The sequence below is a fragment of the Neofelis nebulosa genome, chromosome 6 (genome assembly GCF_028018385.1).
Source record: "Neofelis nebulosa isolate mNeoNeb1 chromosome 6, mNeoNeb1.pri, whole genome shotgun sequence".
Lineage (NCBI taxonomy): Eukaryota > Metazoa > Chordata > Mammalia > Carnivora > Felidae > Neofelis > Neofelis nebulosa.
The window spans coordinates 128,860,597-128,877,477 of record NC_080787.1 but is presented as its reverse complement, the minus strand read 5'-3'; the positions used below and the strand labels follow the sequence as shown (position 1 = coordinate 128,877,477).

Sequence of the window (16,881 nt, the reverse complement as noted above, 5' to 3'; positions counted from 1 at the left end):
AGAAAATATTATGCTAAGAGAAGCCAGTCATGAAAGACCATGTAGGATTCCATTTATACAAGATGTTCAGAGTAGGCAAGTTCGTAGGAAGTAGATTAGTGGTTGCCAATGGCAGGGGGGTTGGGAAATGGGAAGTGAGCTGCCAAGGGGTTTCTCTGGAAATGAAAATGCTCTACAATTAGAGTGTGCTGACAGGTGCACAACCGTGACCCCCGCTAAAAACCACTGAGTTGTACACTTGACAAGGGTCAGTTTTATGTAGGAGTTATATCAATAAAGCTGTGTAAAATGAGCAGTAAACTAAATGTTTGCTCTACATTATTGGGTGTCAGCAGCTGTGATAAGCATCCTACACACACTTTTCCACTTTCTCCTCATGACCCCTATGAGTTGGTTAGTAATCTCATTTTCCAGGTTAAAAACAAAAGTTAAACCCAAAGAAACTACACGTACAAACTACATTTGTAGTTTAAACTACATTTACAAAGTAAATGTACGTGAATACAAAGCTAAGGGGAAGAATGGGTATTCAGCCCAAGGTCTAACTTTAAAAAAAAATTTTTTTTTTAATATATATTTTTTTATTTTTGGGACAGAGAGAGACAGAGCATGAACGGGGGAGGGGCAGAGAGAGAGGGAGACACAGAATCGGAAACAGGCTCCAGGCTCCGAGCCGTCAGCCCAGAGCCTGACGCGGGGCTCGAACTCACGGACGGCGAGATCGTGACCTGGCTGAAGTCGGACGCTTAACCGACTGCGCCACCCAGGCGCCCCTAAAAAAAAAAAATTTTTTTTAACGTTTATTTATTTTTGGGACAGAGAGAGACAGAGCATGAACGGGGGAGGGTCAGAGAGAGGGAGACACAGAATCCAAAACAGGCTCCAGGCTCTGAGCTGTCAGCACAGAGCCCAACGCGGGGCTCGAACTCACGGACCGCGAGATCATGACCTGAGCCGAAGTCGGCCGCTCAACCAACTGAGCCACCCAGGCGCCCCTACCAAGGTCTAACTTTAAAGCCTGTGCTCTTTTCATGACTGACACCAATACTGAAATGTGCACAAGGTGCAAAATCTGGAAGAGAATTACATAACCTTGAAGTTATTTATTATTTTTTTAAAAAATTGTAATGTTTATTTCTAAGAGACAGAATCAGAGCACGAGCAGGGGAGGGGCAGAGAGAGAGGGAGACACAGAATCCGAAACAGGCTCCAGGCTCTGAGCTGTCAGCACTGAGCCCGACACAGGGCTCGAACACACGAACTGTGAGATGGTGACCTGAGCCGAAGTCGGATGCTTAACCGACTGAGCCACCCAGGCACCTCGAATTTTATAAACGCAGTTTACTTTTGAGGATTGAACTCTTGTTCCTTCAAAATAAGGCAATAACGACTAATTTAAACAATCACTTTATTAAAAATAGCAAATTTCACAAGTACTCATTTAACATTTTGTTGGCACTGGCCCCTGGAAAACAAACCCGTGTGTGTACTGATTGTCTAACGTAAACTGAAGCGGGGCGGGGCTGCCCCCAAAAGCCTGTGCATCATCAACTTCGAATCAACACGGGAATGAGTAAGTCTGGTGAGCTCAGAAAGGATGAACCTTCAGCCCTATTAATAACATTTTGCACAAAGCGTTTCAAGTATAACCCCCATAAGGCAACAACAGAAAGCATAGCAGCACAGCCTCTGCATCACAGTTCCTGATTAAGCCTTCAACCAGGCCTAGGCTCCAGTTATGGCGAACGACAGCAAGGCAACTTTACTAAAAGCAGCAGTGAGAACAATCATTGCACTGGTACTTTGATTACTTTATTCCTTGTTGTGGAAGATGATTCTGCTACTGGATTCAGCTGCAAAATTAAAGAATGCTGTTTTTCTTCAAACCGCAAGAAAGCAACTGCATGTCCTTTTAGCTGGTGGACGTATTCGGGACGTCTTGTGCGTCCGCCAGATGTAGTTTTTGTCTGAATTCATCAGTTAAGATTTTCATTTTATAATGAGCACTTCTTTTAAACTTCGGGGAATTAAAAAAAATAAATTTCGGGGAATTACACTCAGGAGCTAAGGGAGAGAGGTATTGAAATAAAGGAAATATGTTTAAAGGGAAGTGTCTATGTCACTGTGAGAAACCTGGATGTGGTAAGACAATTTTTAAACGTAGTGAAGTAATTATACTATATCCAGAATTTGAAGACTTAAAAAAAAGGCACTAAATCAAGACTATGTTTCAGATTCTAATACAGCACAGGATTATTTTCACGCGGCAAGAATTATTTTCATGGTAAGGAACCGATGAGAGGCAAATATGAAAACTTACTGGATTAAACAAAAATCATTGGAGAGAACAACACCACTTTATCATCCTTGGGAAAACAATTTCTTTGTAAAAGTCAAAAATCAAATCATCATAGCTCTAAAACTTTCCCTATAATCCTGAATTATTCTTCAAGATTAGAATTAGGATGGAATTCTTGCAGAGGTTACCCCCCTCCCTTCTTATCATCATTGGCTTTCATCTTGTTCTTTCATCCATCCATATGATCCACCTGCTACCTATCTCTTCAAGACCCAATTCCAACAATGCTGTGAATACGCTGAGAACAACTAAATGCTAGCAATACACGTATGGCAGAGGTTGCAAAAATATACAGACATGAGTGCTGTCATCAGAGCCATTGCCATCCAGTTGGAGGGCTGAAATTTAACACATATAAAAATCAACAGATAGTGAAATAAGGCAGAATGCTAGCTGGAGGTATAAATAAAATGCTTTATGAGAGTGGTCAGCTTCGGTGTTACTCGATAGGGGAAAGGGGGGAGGCCAGAGCAGCGCTAGGTAGAAAGCACAACCTGAACAAAGGCATTACGGTGAGCATGAAAATGATGTGTTCTTAGACGCCAGAGAACCAGCTTAGTGGGAATGAAAAATATAACAGGATACGTAGGCTGTGATTATATTATTGAGAGCTGTTAAAAAGTCTAACATGGTAAAAAACTTGGTCTGAAATAGGAATGGCAAGAAGACAGTGATGTTTTTAAGAAGACTAATTTATTTAGTGTCATTCTCTAATACAGCAGCACTGTCCAAAAGAAATATAATGCAAGCCACAGGTATAATTTTTAAAATATATTTTATTCACACCAATATATAAAAAAGCTATCATTTCAGCATGCAATCATAAAAAATATTGAGACATTTTACATTATTTTTTTCATACTAAATCTTTGAAATCAGGTGTAAAAATTATACTTTTAGCACATTTCAATCCATATTAGCCACGTTTTGTGTGCTCAGTAGCTACGTGGCTAGTGGCTGCCATATTGGACAGTGCATCTCCAGAGCTGGAACAGAAATTTGAAAGGTTATGGAGTAAAGGGATGAGGGTAGGGGATGAAGGAGAAATAAAAGGCAGAACTGATGATGCCTGACAACTAAATGTAATCAAGAAGTGGCAAATCATTTCATGTCAATGTCCTGGCTCAATGGCAGATAGTGCCACGACCGAGTAGCAATGTCTGGTCTAACCATAGAAGGGATTTAAATAATCTTTGGAGACTGAAAATAACAGAGGCTACTGATGACAGAGAAGGAAATTAGGAGGAAAGTATGAATATAGAGAGAACATTTATTGCAAATGAGGAAACTACATTTGCCTCAAAGCTACACACTTGCTTCCCAAGATCTGAAACCAAACAACCTAGAGCCCATGCTCTTGTGTTCCGTCATGTTGCCTTGTTTAACTGTGGTGGTTGAATCAGGCAAAGTGGTGAGATAAATGAGTCTAAATGTTTAACAAAAACTCAGATAAGAGGATAGGAGATACTGACATGTCACAAGCATAGAAAGAGTACAAAGCATAGAATATGAAGCTCAAAATGAGTATAAAGAAAAGAAAAAAGCATCAGGCACTACTACTAAGAGAAGCCCCCTAATTAACTCATATCTTATCCCCATGTTCAAGTCTTTCTTGGCAAGGATATGTTACATTAATGTTTCCCCAGTTTATGTGGCTTCTCAAAAACCTTATTTTCTTCATCTGTAAAATGGGAAGTATAACACCACCTACTTATAAGGGTAGGACCAAATGAGAAAATGCAGGTAAGGCCCTTCATAAAATACTTGGCAATTAGTAAGTACTCAATTAAGATTAACTATTAATCGTTATCACTGGATCTGCATATACTTCTTTCTTCATTGTTACTGTATAGTTTAGCAAGTAGTAACAGTACCTGTTACAACAATAATAGTAATTTATGTATATATAAATATATATATATATATATATATATATATATATATATATATATATATATATTAGTTTAGAAAAACTAGATAATTGCTCCATCATTATATGCAGCAATTAACCCATATTACAGAGGACACTCTGAGATGTTAAACAATTTACCCAAGGTTAATTAGCAAAATTATCAAAACCAAATTTCAAAAATCAAATGTGTTGACCCTACAACCAGTATCCTTTTTGGTATCTCATTATTTAGTTCAGAAGGATGTCATACCTCTCAAATTATTTTATAGGCAGGATCATTTCTCATTGTTCTTTATCTCACGTTGTGCCTAGGACTATGTCCAAAAATACGTTTTGAAAAGTTCCTGAAATAATTGCTCCAAATTGTAATGTCAAAACCTGAATATTTTACACACGCCTTGGTGATTTCTTTTAAGCTCCTCCTATAATACACCTTGTATATGCATCTGAAGTATTCTATGTAATGACAGGAAACTAAGCATGGCATATTATGTCTGCATATCCAACTGCTATTTAACTTAAGAATCTAAGATTCGAGATAATTTCTACGGCAACTAACCCAACCCTCAATTCCCTTGGTTGATTTTTAAAAATTTGTCTTAAAAATCCAAAAACAGTACAAAGCAAAGCAGAACAAATGAGAAACAAACAAAATTGTAGCATACAAAACAACTAAAAATTCCATTTGGAAACCCAAGGAGAAGAGAAATGGCCCCAGTAAATCATCATGGGTGTCTTTGTTCATTGATTGAGGTATTCACCAGAAGTTATAATTTGTAAACTTTTCACTGTTGATATTAGGCAAAAGGATACATGGAAGAATTCAATTCTTCTAACTGTAACACAAAGAAACAAATTTAATTTCAATTTTTATGGGAAAAATATCTTAAGTAGATAATTGTTTACACATTTTAAAGTAAGCTGGTTTTCATTTAAGCTTTCTCTAAATGAAAAAATAAAATATCGAAAAAAACTTCCCAAAAATTTCCAGCTTGGGAAATTCACTTATGCAAAATAATTATAAAGTAGCTTTAGCATTTATTAAACACAAATATGAGAAGAGAATTAAACCAGATAAGGAAAACTAGAGTTCTATAAGGATTCTTAAAACCATGAACAATTATAATCATCTCTAATAGTTTTTTTAAAAAGTTGCCATTTTCACGATCAAAATCTTAAAAATCTTTGTGGATTACAAAAAGACTTCACATATCATTCAGTTTTCAGTATGTGGTAGAGTTAATCACACCTGTTTTACAGAGGGAAAAATCAAAGTTACAGAAATGTTAACTACATTGACAAAGTTACACAGATATAACTGAAATGCAAACCCCAGACTAAACAAAGGCTTTCTGGTTTCAAATTTGGTCTTCTCACTACTCCACAGTCACTTTCCTAAATGTAATGCAAATTAAGCTTCAATTTCTTAAGAGGACCCGGTAAAAGGAAATACTTGCGAGGCTAAACATAGTCGGTGTGAAATAAAACACACAGGCTTGAAACTTTAAAAGTATAGGCATACAATTTCTCTCACATTTACTTACTCAAAGGATAAAGAAAAGCAACAGAATTAATCCTTTTTTGTCATTAGTAAATATGTAAACTATTCCAAAACTGAAGAACACTGAATTCAATTTTTCTTTATTTTTACTCCAAAAAAGGTTTAAAGAAGCCAATTTAATTAATACCTCTCGGTGTAAGAATCATAATAGTTACACACAGAATTACGTCCTCCCAAAAGATGTACATTTTAGTTCTAACCCCCAATACCTCAGAATGTGAGTGTATTTGGAGACAGGGTCTTACAAAGAGGTAGGAAGTTAAGATGAGGTCAATAAGGACTAGTGTCTTTAAAAGAAGGGGAAATTTGGACATAGGCACCCACTCATAAAAGGAAAATGCCATGGAAAGATGAAGGCAGTCATCTACAAGCCAAGGAGAGGGGCCTCAGAAGAAATTGTCCCTGCCAACACCTTGCTCACTAACTCTGGGCCTCCAGAGCTGTGAGAAATAAATTCCAGGTGTACCCAGTCTAAGGCACTCTGTCATGGCAGCTTTAGCAAGCTAATACACAGAGCAATGCACTAAAGGATCTGAAACATACACATAGTTCTGTATATAACATAAGTAACCACACCTACCTGAGTAAATAGCACAAAACGTATTTAATCATGTCAGGACCGCCTTATACATTAAGATCGTATCATATATGTACAGAAGTGAATCTTTCACTTCTAGATTTCCCAGCATTCTCAAAATGTATGCTTAGATATAAATGTGACAATTTCTTTGAAATATGTTTCCCTAAAAAAGAGTAGGACACGACATGTATGAAACTTGAAAATACTACACTAAGTGAAAGAACCCAGACATAAAAAGCCACATATTGTGTGATTCTCTTTATATGAAATATCCAGAATAGGCAAATCTGTACAGACAGAGAGGAGATTAGAGGCCACTAAGGGATGAAGAGGAGGGAGAATTGAGAGGTACAGGGTTTCTTTTTTGGGGTGATAAAAATGTTCTGGAATTAAACAGTGGGGATGTCTGCAAAACACTGTGAACACACTGAAAACCACTAAACGGTATACTTCAACACGACTAAAACAATGCACTTTCTTTCAATAAAAATTTTTGATTAAAGAAAGAATGAAGAAATATATACAAATCCTTTTATAAGTTTATATAAAAGAATTATAGTATATAAAAGAATTATACTCACATCAGACAGAAGCCTGTCCAGATTGGAGTCACTGGCTGTTTTTCTCTTATCCTCAGGAAGTTCCTCTAACTCCCCATAGAGCTCCAAATTCAAACGAGCTAATTTCTCCTGCATTCCCCGAACATGTTCCATCTGTTCAATGGAACATTCATTTCCTGGGGGAACATCCCAGAACATTAATAAAGATTAGGACAGTTCAAACTAACTGCCTTGAGGAAAAACTTGTAAATTCAAGGTACTCACAAGAACTTAGTTTTCGTTCTGTTGTAAATTACAGTGTTAATGACTGCCTATTTTCTGTGTATAATACACAAATCGAATTTCTGACCAGGAAAGCAATAATCTAAGAAATGACTGTGGGTACTAAGAAAATCGGATTGGAAAGATTTTCTTTAAAAAAACAAAATCATCAGGGTGTCTGGTCTGTGGAGCCTGCGACTCTTGGTCTTGAGGTTGTGAGTATGAGCCCCACAGTGGGTGTGGAGATTGCTTGAAAATAAAATCTTTTAAAAATTTAAAACAACAAAGCAAAACAAAAACCCCAAAACCCAAATCATCCCTTAGGTAAAGAAAATTCTTTTTTCAATAGTAACATCATTTCTAGAAGCAATAGCATCATCTAATCATGTTCAATCTGACCCAATGTCCTATTATAATGAGTGAACTTGAACGTCCTGTAAGAACTTCAACCATGACTCATTTTGCCACCAATTATTACTTTAATAAATATAAATGAGGAACACCTGGGTGGCTCAGTCGGTTAAGCATCTGACTCTTGATTTTGGCTCAGGTCATGATCTCACAGTTGGTGAGTTCAAGCTGTGCGTCGGGTTCCACTCTGACAGTGCAGAGCCTGCTTGGGATTCTCTCTCTCCCCTTCTCTCTGTGTCCCTCCCTCCCCCCATCAAAAATAAATAAACTTTGAAAAAAGAAATATAGATGAAAATATTTATGAAACATGAAGAATTTTATGAAGCATGAGAAACAGAATGTAGTATTTTCAGTCGTATGCTCTAATGTAAGTGCAAGACAACTTAATTGCTAAAGGACAGGTCTTACGTTACTTACTGAGTAGAGTTCTCTGAGGTGGCATTACCTGCTCAGGGCAACTAAAATATATACAGTAATATTACATATTTTCATATAGTTTAAGTATAGCCTCTACAAAAAAAAGCCTCTGATACTAAAAATTTTTTCTAAAACACCTTGGTTTTCTCAAAAGTATACTGTAGTTCAGCTAAAGCTGAAGTATATATCTTGAATCAGTATGAATTTATGTAAATTATATTATAATTTCCCCAGGCTAGATTTGTATCATCTTCATAGATTGACAACATTAAATTATGTTGACTAATAATTTTGAAGCTAGTTACAGGTCTTTAAAAATCATCCTTTCTTTATAGAAAATATCTCATATTTCCTCTATTTTAATGATGTTTTCTAACAATTAGTAACCTGGAAGATCGAGTGGGAGAAATACCTCAAGAGAGAAAGGCGTGTGTGTTTGTGTGTGTGTGTATGTGTGTGTATACTGGCATACATATAAATGTATCAATATATAACATATATATAGAAAAAGAGAGAGAGAAAAGTAGGGAGGAGGACAATATAAATCTATAAAGTAGAAATCACAAGGAATCCAGGTGATCTAACATGAGAACAATAGAAGCTCCAAAAGGATAAAAAGGAACAGATGGAAAAATAAATTAACAACAGAAATAATGTGCCTTCAGATGAAAATGAGTTGGTAGATATGAAGGGCTCACTGATTCCCAGGCAAAATTGATGAAAAAACATAAGGAAAAAAAAAAACTTTCAAACATCGAGACAGAAAAAAAATTACCTATTAAGAAAGAATTCAACGGGCAATACACCTTGTATCTACAATACTTCTAGATAGCAAACTGACAAATAACAGAGAGTGACTTCAATCCAAGAAAACAAGCTACATAAGAGTAGGGGCAGAGGGTCGCCTGGGTGGCTCAGTTGGTTAAGCATCCAACTTTGGCTCAGGTCATGATCTCACGGTTCGTGAGTTCGAGCCCCATGTCAGACTCTGTGCTGACAGCTCGGAGCCTGGAGCCTGCTTCAGATTCTGTGTCTCCCTCTCTCTCTGCCCCTCCCCCACTCATGCTCTGTTCCTGTCTTTCAAAAATAAATAAACATTAAAAAAATTTTTTTAAAAAGGGGAGGGCAGAAAGGGTGTTGGCAAGAAAGCAAAGAAGTGATTCAAAGATTAAATCTCAGGTATGGGAGAGAAGAGAGAAGGGAAAGTGAAAGTGTTCTAAAGATACCATCTAAACTGGGTCAAGGTAAAGCAAGGAGGTAGAGATATAATAAAATATCTCTGTGAAATAAATGTTTTTCATGTCTTCTTTTCAAATTAATAGTCTAACCAAGACTGGAAACCCAGAAACTATAAGAAAAGATAAAACATATTTCAGTATTCAAAACTTTTACAAGGTTAAATATACCATAAAGTCCACAAACATACTAAATTTGGTTAAAAAAAAAACAAAAACAAAAAAGCCAAAATACAGCAGTTGGAGTGGTTAGTATCCAAAATATACAAAGGGCTCTTAGCAATTGGCAACACCACCACCAACAAAAGGATAAATAACCAAACAGAAAACTGGGTAAAGGTCCTGAAAAGAGCAATTCGACTTCTTAACATGTACAAACTCAACAGTAATAAAAGAAGTATCACCTCATACCAACAGTCTGGCAAAATTAAAAGGCTAGTAATACCTATTTCTGGTTGGATTCAGAGAAAAGAGTTCTTTCATAAACTGTGGATGAAAACTAGAAGGACAATAGCTTTTTTGGAAGGCAATCTGGATACCTGTACTAAAATCAGAATTACTGCTTGGACCCACCAATCCCACTCATGGTAATCCATCCCAAAGAAATAAAAGCACTGACATACATATGTATGTAAAGAGATGTTCACTACACCGTTATGTTTAGGGGCTCAAAAATGGAAACAAAGTAAATGCCCTTCAACAGAGAAATGGTTGAATAAACTGCGGTATATTCACAACTTGGAATATTATGTAGCCATTGGAAAAAAAGAATGAATTAGGGGTGCCTGGGTGATTTAGTTGGTTAAGCGTCCAACTCTTAATCTCAGCTCAGGTCTTGATTAATCTCAGCTCAGGTCGTGAGTTCAGGCCCTACGCTGGGCTCCACACTGGGCACAGAGCCTACTTAATTAAAAAAAAAAAAAAGAAAAGAAAAGTTAAAAAAAGAATAAATTAGAGCTATACCAGGTGACCAGGAGGGATTTTCATTAGATATTCTTTAGTGAGGAAAGCAAGAGGGGGACAAGTACATATAAGATACAATTTGTATAAAACAATGAAAACTAAAATCTTTGTGTATGTTTATATATATATTTGTGCCATAACCTAGAGAAAAATATGAAAAGATATACACCTGGTTCTTAACGTGGTTATCTAGTTGGAGTGGGGGGAGGTGGAGCCAAGAGAGGGTGTGGTCAGGGAGGGGATAAGAAGCCAAGGAACTCCACGATGAGATACCACCTCACACCTGTCAGAACAGCTAAACTTGACAACTCAGGAAGCAACAGATGTTGCCAAGGATGCAAAGGGACACTTTTGCACCGCTGGTGGGAATGCAAACTGGTGCAGACACTCTGGAAAACAGTATGAAGGTTCCTCAAAAAATTAAAAATAGAACTACCCTACGACCCAGCAATTACACTACTAGGTATTTATCCAAAGGACAAAGATGCTGATTCGAAGGGGTACATGCACCCAGATGTTTGTAGCGGCACTATCAACAACAGCCAAATTATGGAAAGAGCCCAAATGTCCATTGACCGATGAATGGATAAAAAAGATGTGGTATATATACACAATGGAATATTACTCTGTGCTCAAAAAGAATGAAATCTTGCCATCTGCAACAATGTGCATGGAACTGGAGGGTATTATGCTAAGTGAAATAAGTCAGAGAAAGACAAATATATGATTGCACTCATATGTGGAATTTAAGAAACAAAGCAGATGAACATAGAGGAAAAATAAAAACAGAGGGGGAGGCAAACCATAAGAGACTCTTAAATACAGAGAATAAACTGAAGGTTGCCGGAGGGGTGTTGGGGGTGGTGGGCTAAATGAGTGACGGGCATTAAAGAGGGCACTTATTGGGATGAGCACTGGGCATTCTATGTAGGGGATGAATCACTAAATTCTATTCCTGAAACCAATACTACACTATATGTTAACTACAATGTAAATTAATTAATTAAAAAAGAAAGAAAAAAAATAAACCAAGGAATAAAGAGGTACGGGAGGAAAGGATAGCACTTCAAAAAACCAGTATGTATGTTGATGACATTTATGCATTCATGTGAAATTCTGTACGTGTGCATTCAATAATTTTCAAATTGCTTTAAAAAATACAGGGATATAATTTTATCAGAGAAGGGTTATAAGGTAAGTTGCAAGCTGAACATAAAAACTTTGACAACTCATATACAAAAATACCTACTCAGAGATTGTTTTGTTTTGTTTTTTTAATGTTTGTTTTTGAGAGACAGAGAGAGAGACAGAGCATGAGAAAGGGCAGAGAGAGAGGGGGACAGAGAATCCGAAGCAGGCTCCAGGCCCTGAGCTGTCAGCACAGAGCCCGATACAGGGCTTGAACCCATGAAATCGCAAGATCATGACCTAAGCCAGAGTCGGATGCTCACCTGACTGAGCCACCCAGGCACCCCACCTACCTGGAGTTTCTAAAGGAACACTCAGTTAACTGTTCTTATAGCTTCATGATTGAACAAAAACACCAGATTCTTTTAAATTTAAAATCAGGGATGGTAGGCAAGAAATAAGTTTAGGCTTAAAAGGGTGAAGAAAAATGACCTTGAGGCTTTCCCAAACTAAAATACTAAGTCTAAAATATTTAACTGATGAAGAATGTTCCTTTTATTTGTTACTTTCAGGATAGTTATTGCATAATAGCAATCCTACTTCAACATTTTTACTAACCCTCCTTTCTTACAAAAACTTTTTCATGAAATTTTAGATGACAAATTATATATTCATGACAAACGAAATCTAGATGGTTGCATTTTATGCCGATAGATTCTTTTTTTTTTTTTAATAAAAGAAAATGATATTTTTGAAAGAAATGGCAAAATAGGAGCACCTGGGTGGTTCACTCAATTGAGCATCTGACTCTTGATTTCAACTCAGGTCATGATCTCACGGTTTATGGGATCAAGCCCTGCAGTGAGCTCTGCACCATCAGGAGCCTGCTTAGGATTCTTTCTCTCTCTCTCTCTCTTTCTCTCTGCCCCTCCCCTGCACATGTGTGCTCTCTCTCTCTCAAATTAAATAAATATGAAAAAATAAAAAAAAAATAAAGGAATGACAAAATAAATGCAGAAAATAGGACGCGAGCATCTGGAAAAGAAAAACAGAGAAAGATCTATGGCTTGCCGAATGCTTGAAGTTTTCCGGAGTGGAAATCATTCAAAAGGCTGAGAAGCCCCCTCTCCATCTCCTGAACGTCTGAGACATCGGTGAGGAAGGAGTGCTGAATGGGAGCCGGCTGTGTGCCTTTTCCTTCTCCTCCCTGAGGTCTGGTCTTTTCTTTCATCACTCTGCAGATAGCACAATGAAAACATTAATTGCATATAGTTACCTTTATTATTTTTTTATAATGTTTTTGTAAATGTTTATTTATTTTTGAGAGAGAGAAAGAGAGCACAAGCAGGTGAGGGGCAGAGAGAGGGGGACAGAGGATCCGAAGTGGGCTCTGCGCTGACAGCAGAGAGCCCGATGTGGGGTTCAAACTTGCAAACCACAAGATCGTGACCTGAGCCGAAGTCGGATGCTTAACTGACTGAGCCACCCAGGCGCCCCGGGATTTTAGTGTTTTAAATTTCTTCTTTGAACTTTTCCTGTGTTTGAATTTTTACAATAAATATAAATCATTTCTATGAAAATAATAAAACCACCCTTTTAAAAAAGATAAAACCTACCATGGGGCACCTGGGTGGCTCAGCTCGTTAAGTGTCCGACTCTTGGTTTTGGCTCAAGTCATGATCTCACAGTTCATAGGTTCAAGCCCCACATCGGGCTCTCCACTGATGGTGTGGAGCCTGCTTGGGATACTCTTTCCCTCCCTCTCTCTCTGCCCCTCCCCTGCTTGCCATCTCACTCTCTCTCAAATAAACTTAAAAAAAAAAAATATATATATATATATATATATTTCATATATATATATATGAAAACTATGAAAACACACTCAGCTTAATTTAAAAAAAAAAATGTATTTTTTTCCCTCTTCTGGCTAGTGCATCAACTTTGTCTATGACTTTTCACACTCTGTCCTGTTTAATATGAGACAAAGTAAGGGTCTTCAAACCAGTCATTCATTTTGCATGTGCTAATACCCTACACACTATACCCTTCACAGATTTTTTCTAAATCACATATAATAGATGCTGCCACTGTTTTAAAAGTTAAGCCAAGAGAAAAACAAGTGTTATAAGAATTACTAGATTTAGTATTTACGTTGGCAGCGTTTTGCTGTGATAATCTGAAAGAAATGAATTCACCTTTTTAACTTTGGTCGCTGGGAAGTTGACTGTGATGCAGGATTTGAAAACCCTGTGCTTTTACTAACTGGAATGGCATTTTTTTTGGCATTAACAGCCTGAGTAGAGTGGGCACTAAAAGACTTAGGACTCCGCCTCTTCAGTTTCCGCTCTTCCATTGTTTTAAGTTCCTTATTGCACCACGGCCAGCTTCTTATGACCTAAGGAAATACAGCAAAATTATACACATATGCCAGAATATGTGAAAGTGAAAGGGTTTTAAAGACCCACTTCATAGGCTTAAAGAGATTGAGGATTTCAGAGCTCATTAGATAAAGTTAAAATAAGGATCCCTTAAGTTTAATCTACGGTGCTATGTACACAGAAGCTCTAAGCAAAATGGACTGGTAGACAAAAATGTTTTCCATTATTTTCTGTATTCATGCATCCACAAATATTTACTCTTTTCCACTTGCCAGGCACTATTCTGGATATTGGGAAAATGATAGTGAACAAGACAAAGTCCCTGTTCTCAAAGAGCCTACATGATAGAAGGGAAAGAATGCATCAAAAAAGAAACAAAATAGCCATGTGATAGATATTCCCAGCCTGACTCAAGCTCTAGGTGGTCTTTAGATCTCCCTGCTAAAATTTATTCTTTGAAGAATAACAGACGTATAATTGACAGGGGGTATTTGCATTTTAACTAATGACTAGAAACCTTATAGCAACTACCAAGCACAAACTCAGTGTCTGCCTAGGGATAATACTGATTCTGGTTCTTCGATTGAGTGAAGTTCTATAAAATTAAACTCGTTCCATGACTATTCTGAATATACTTTCTTTACCTATTTCCAATGATACATGAAACTGTATATGTTTGTTTAGTTTTGCTAGTATCAGAAAAGTTACACTATGAAGTTCTAGCTGGCCCTTCCATACAGAGTATGTGTAAGGTCTTCTGTTTATCCAATAATTTCCCCTTATTTCATGTATTAACTACCTTTATCTTCCTTACAGCCATCCATCGAAAAATATCCTTCTACATTTTTACTTATGCATACTATTAAATTGTTCTTAAATATATTGCTTCCTATATCATGAGATGAGAAATTTACATGGCTATTTACCTCATCAGATTGCAAAGTGCTTTAGCACTATTAAGCTTTTTGTGTACATGGTGTTGAATGTAATCATGCTACGGCCACTCAAAAAGATTCAAATCCATGGATGTCACTCTTAAAATAATTACTTAAAAATTTTAACTAAAACAGATTTTTTTTTTGCCATTGTCTAAACTCAGTACCACCAGCACCGGAATTTAAACCATTTCAGCTCAGTTGGCTCAGGCTGACCCTACACAATCACAACTGGATTTATATATAATACCTCCAAAGAAGCAAAAGTTTTAAAGGAAAGGTTCTAATGATCAGTCTCTAATCCCAGATACCAAGTGTAAATCCATTCAAATCTTGGCTAACAATTTTTCCTTTAAGAAGAATTTTCAGTAACACAACAGACACTTTGGGGTTGTTTCGACATGAACACAAATTAAATGGAATTTTAATAAACAGCTGAAGAGAGACAATGGGGCATCAGTTCTCCAAAGAGACAAGCATCTGTTTAAACGTGTGATACACATAAACACATGAACCTTCGAATTTAATGATGCTAATAGACCATTTGGTGATACAGGAAAAAGTAAAGGTAGTAAAGCAATTCAAATAAACCAACAGTGGTCTAAACTATGATATTCTGAGGGGCCAGGACTGGAAATGTATCCGCTTTTGGAAGGCAAGCCACCGGTACAACAAGCAGCAAGGAACCATTTACAGAAGAGGGCCTTCGCAGTTACTCACTCACTGAGTGCCAGGAACCCACAGCCTTCAAGAAGGACTAGGAGTCCCTCTTGACTTCACCTTATTCTCCTTCCCCAATCAGCCAACATGGTGACCCTTCACCTCCCAGAATTGAGCGGTGGATAGAGTGGGTGGTGGAAGGGGCCTAAAGGGGACAATGCGGAAGCGCCTTTGGTTCCACTTCATACCTGAGGAAGGAGAGGATCGGAATCCTCTTCCTCAACCTGCAAAGACTCCGGAGTCTCCGAAGCCACCGCCGCAGCTGCAGCCTCCGACGCTACTGCTGCAGCTAGAGCCGGGGTCACATCCCGGACCCAGCGCCACCACAGTTCCCTTTGTTTACGGAAGTGACGCAAGGAGGCGGAGCCTCCGCGCCCGCCCTTTCCCGCCCCCCCCAATCCCCATCCCGGCGGGAGCCTCGCCTCTTCCTGCCACTCCAGTACGGCTCCCGTCTCCGCCTTTGGCACTGCATTGCTTCTACTGTCCTGCTCTCAGCTGTATTTTAGGCGGACGTGGAAACAAAGACCCATAGTTGGACTTTTATTTTGGGTTCTGTGGCCCACAAGCACTGAGGAATAGGCTTGGCAGTGGAAGCAGGCACGGGAGACGCAGTGCGCTTCGCGGAAGCTGTCCCGCCCCCTGGCTCAACGTCGGCTCCCACGCACTACAATTCCCAGCATGCCATTCGAGCAAGAGCGGAGGCGGAACCGGAGTGTCGTCATAGCAACTGAATCAACTACCTCGCGGAGACTTCTCAAGGTAAAGTTTGGAAGGCGCCATGAAAAACCGTGATTCTGTTTAATGACACCATGCCAAGCCCCTAAATGAGATTCTATTTCTGTTAATAACTACTCTGTTCAGACCCTGTACAGGCGTTATGTCCCATCCTCACTACAATTCCATGAGGTAGGTGGTGCCCTCTTTTTAGATGTGAGGACTTTGACACTCAAAAAAGCTAATAAATGCACGTTTCTCGTCACCAAAACAGTTCTATCACTATATATATTTCTTCTGGAGAAGGAATTGTGTATTGTGAGGGACAGAACTATCCTAAATGAGGGGCGAGATCCAGGTTTCATTCCCTCCTCGTCTGGATGTCCTTTCCCGTGTAGGGAGGTTTTAGGTTTGTAGATCTTTAGATTGAAGAGGCAATGGATAGTACCACATATTTCTCCTGAATTTGTTAATGAGGAAGCCGTATCTAGAGATTGATATAAATACATCAATGCTAGAGAGGCAGAACAAAGTAGAACCCACGTATTCTAATTTGGGATGCCCTTCCGCCATCACGCCCTCCATTTTTAAAAAATCGGAAAACTTTTTTAAACGTTTATTCATTTTTGAGAGACAGAGTGTGAGCAGGGGAAGGGCAGACAGACAGGGAGGCACAGAATCCAAAGCAGGCTCCAGGCTCTGAGCTGTCAACACAGAGACCTACACGGGGCTCAAACTCACAAACCG

The 16,881-nt window shown here is 38.3% G+C and overlaps 1 protein-coding gene across 1 annotated transcript; it reads right to left on the bottom strand.

Annotated features, from left to right (window-relative positions):
- Positions 1 to 1,391: 1,391 nt before the first annotated feature.
- On the bottom strand, positions 1,392 to 15,778 carry CCDC28A (coiled-coil domain containing 28A). Its single transcript, XM_058735437.1, has 6 exons — positions 15,609 to 15,778; positions 13,583 to 13,782; positions 12,459 to 12,622; positions 6,994 to 7,148; positions 5,085 to 5,107; positions 1,392 to 1,967 (listed from the first exon to the last, which is right to left on the bottom strand). Exons 2-6 carry the CDS (start codon positions 13,738 to 13,740, stop codon positions 1,913 to 1,915), a joined length of 555 nt encoding a protein of 184 aa, XP_058591420.1. The 5' UTR covers positions 13,741 to 13,782; positions 15,609 to 15,778; the 3' UTR covers positions 1,392 to 1,912.
- Positions 15,779 to 16,881: the final 1,103 nt, after the last annotated feature.

Bases quoted from the DNA above. Each gene is read 5' to 3' on its own strand.
- CCDC28A (XM_058735437.1), bottom strand. From the start codon at position 13,740: ATGGAAGAGCGGAAACTGAAGAGGCGGAGTCCTAAGTCTTTTAGTGCC. The intron at 12,623-13,582 runs GTGAATTCATTT...TGCTATCTGCAG, and splicing joins CAGCGACCAAAGTTAAAAAG to AGTGATGAAAGAAAAGACCA. The intron at 5,108-6,993 runs GTGAGTATAATT...TTTGTGTTACAG, and splicing joins TGGACAGGCTTCTGTCTGAT to TTAGAAGAATTGAATTCTTC.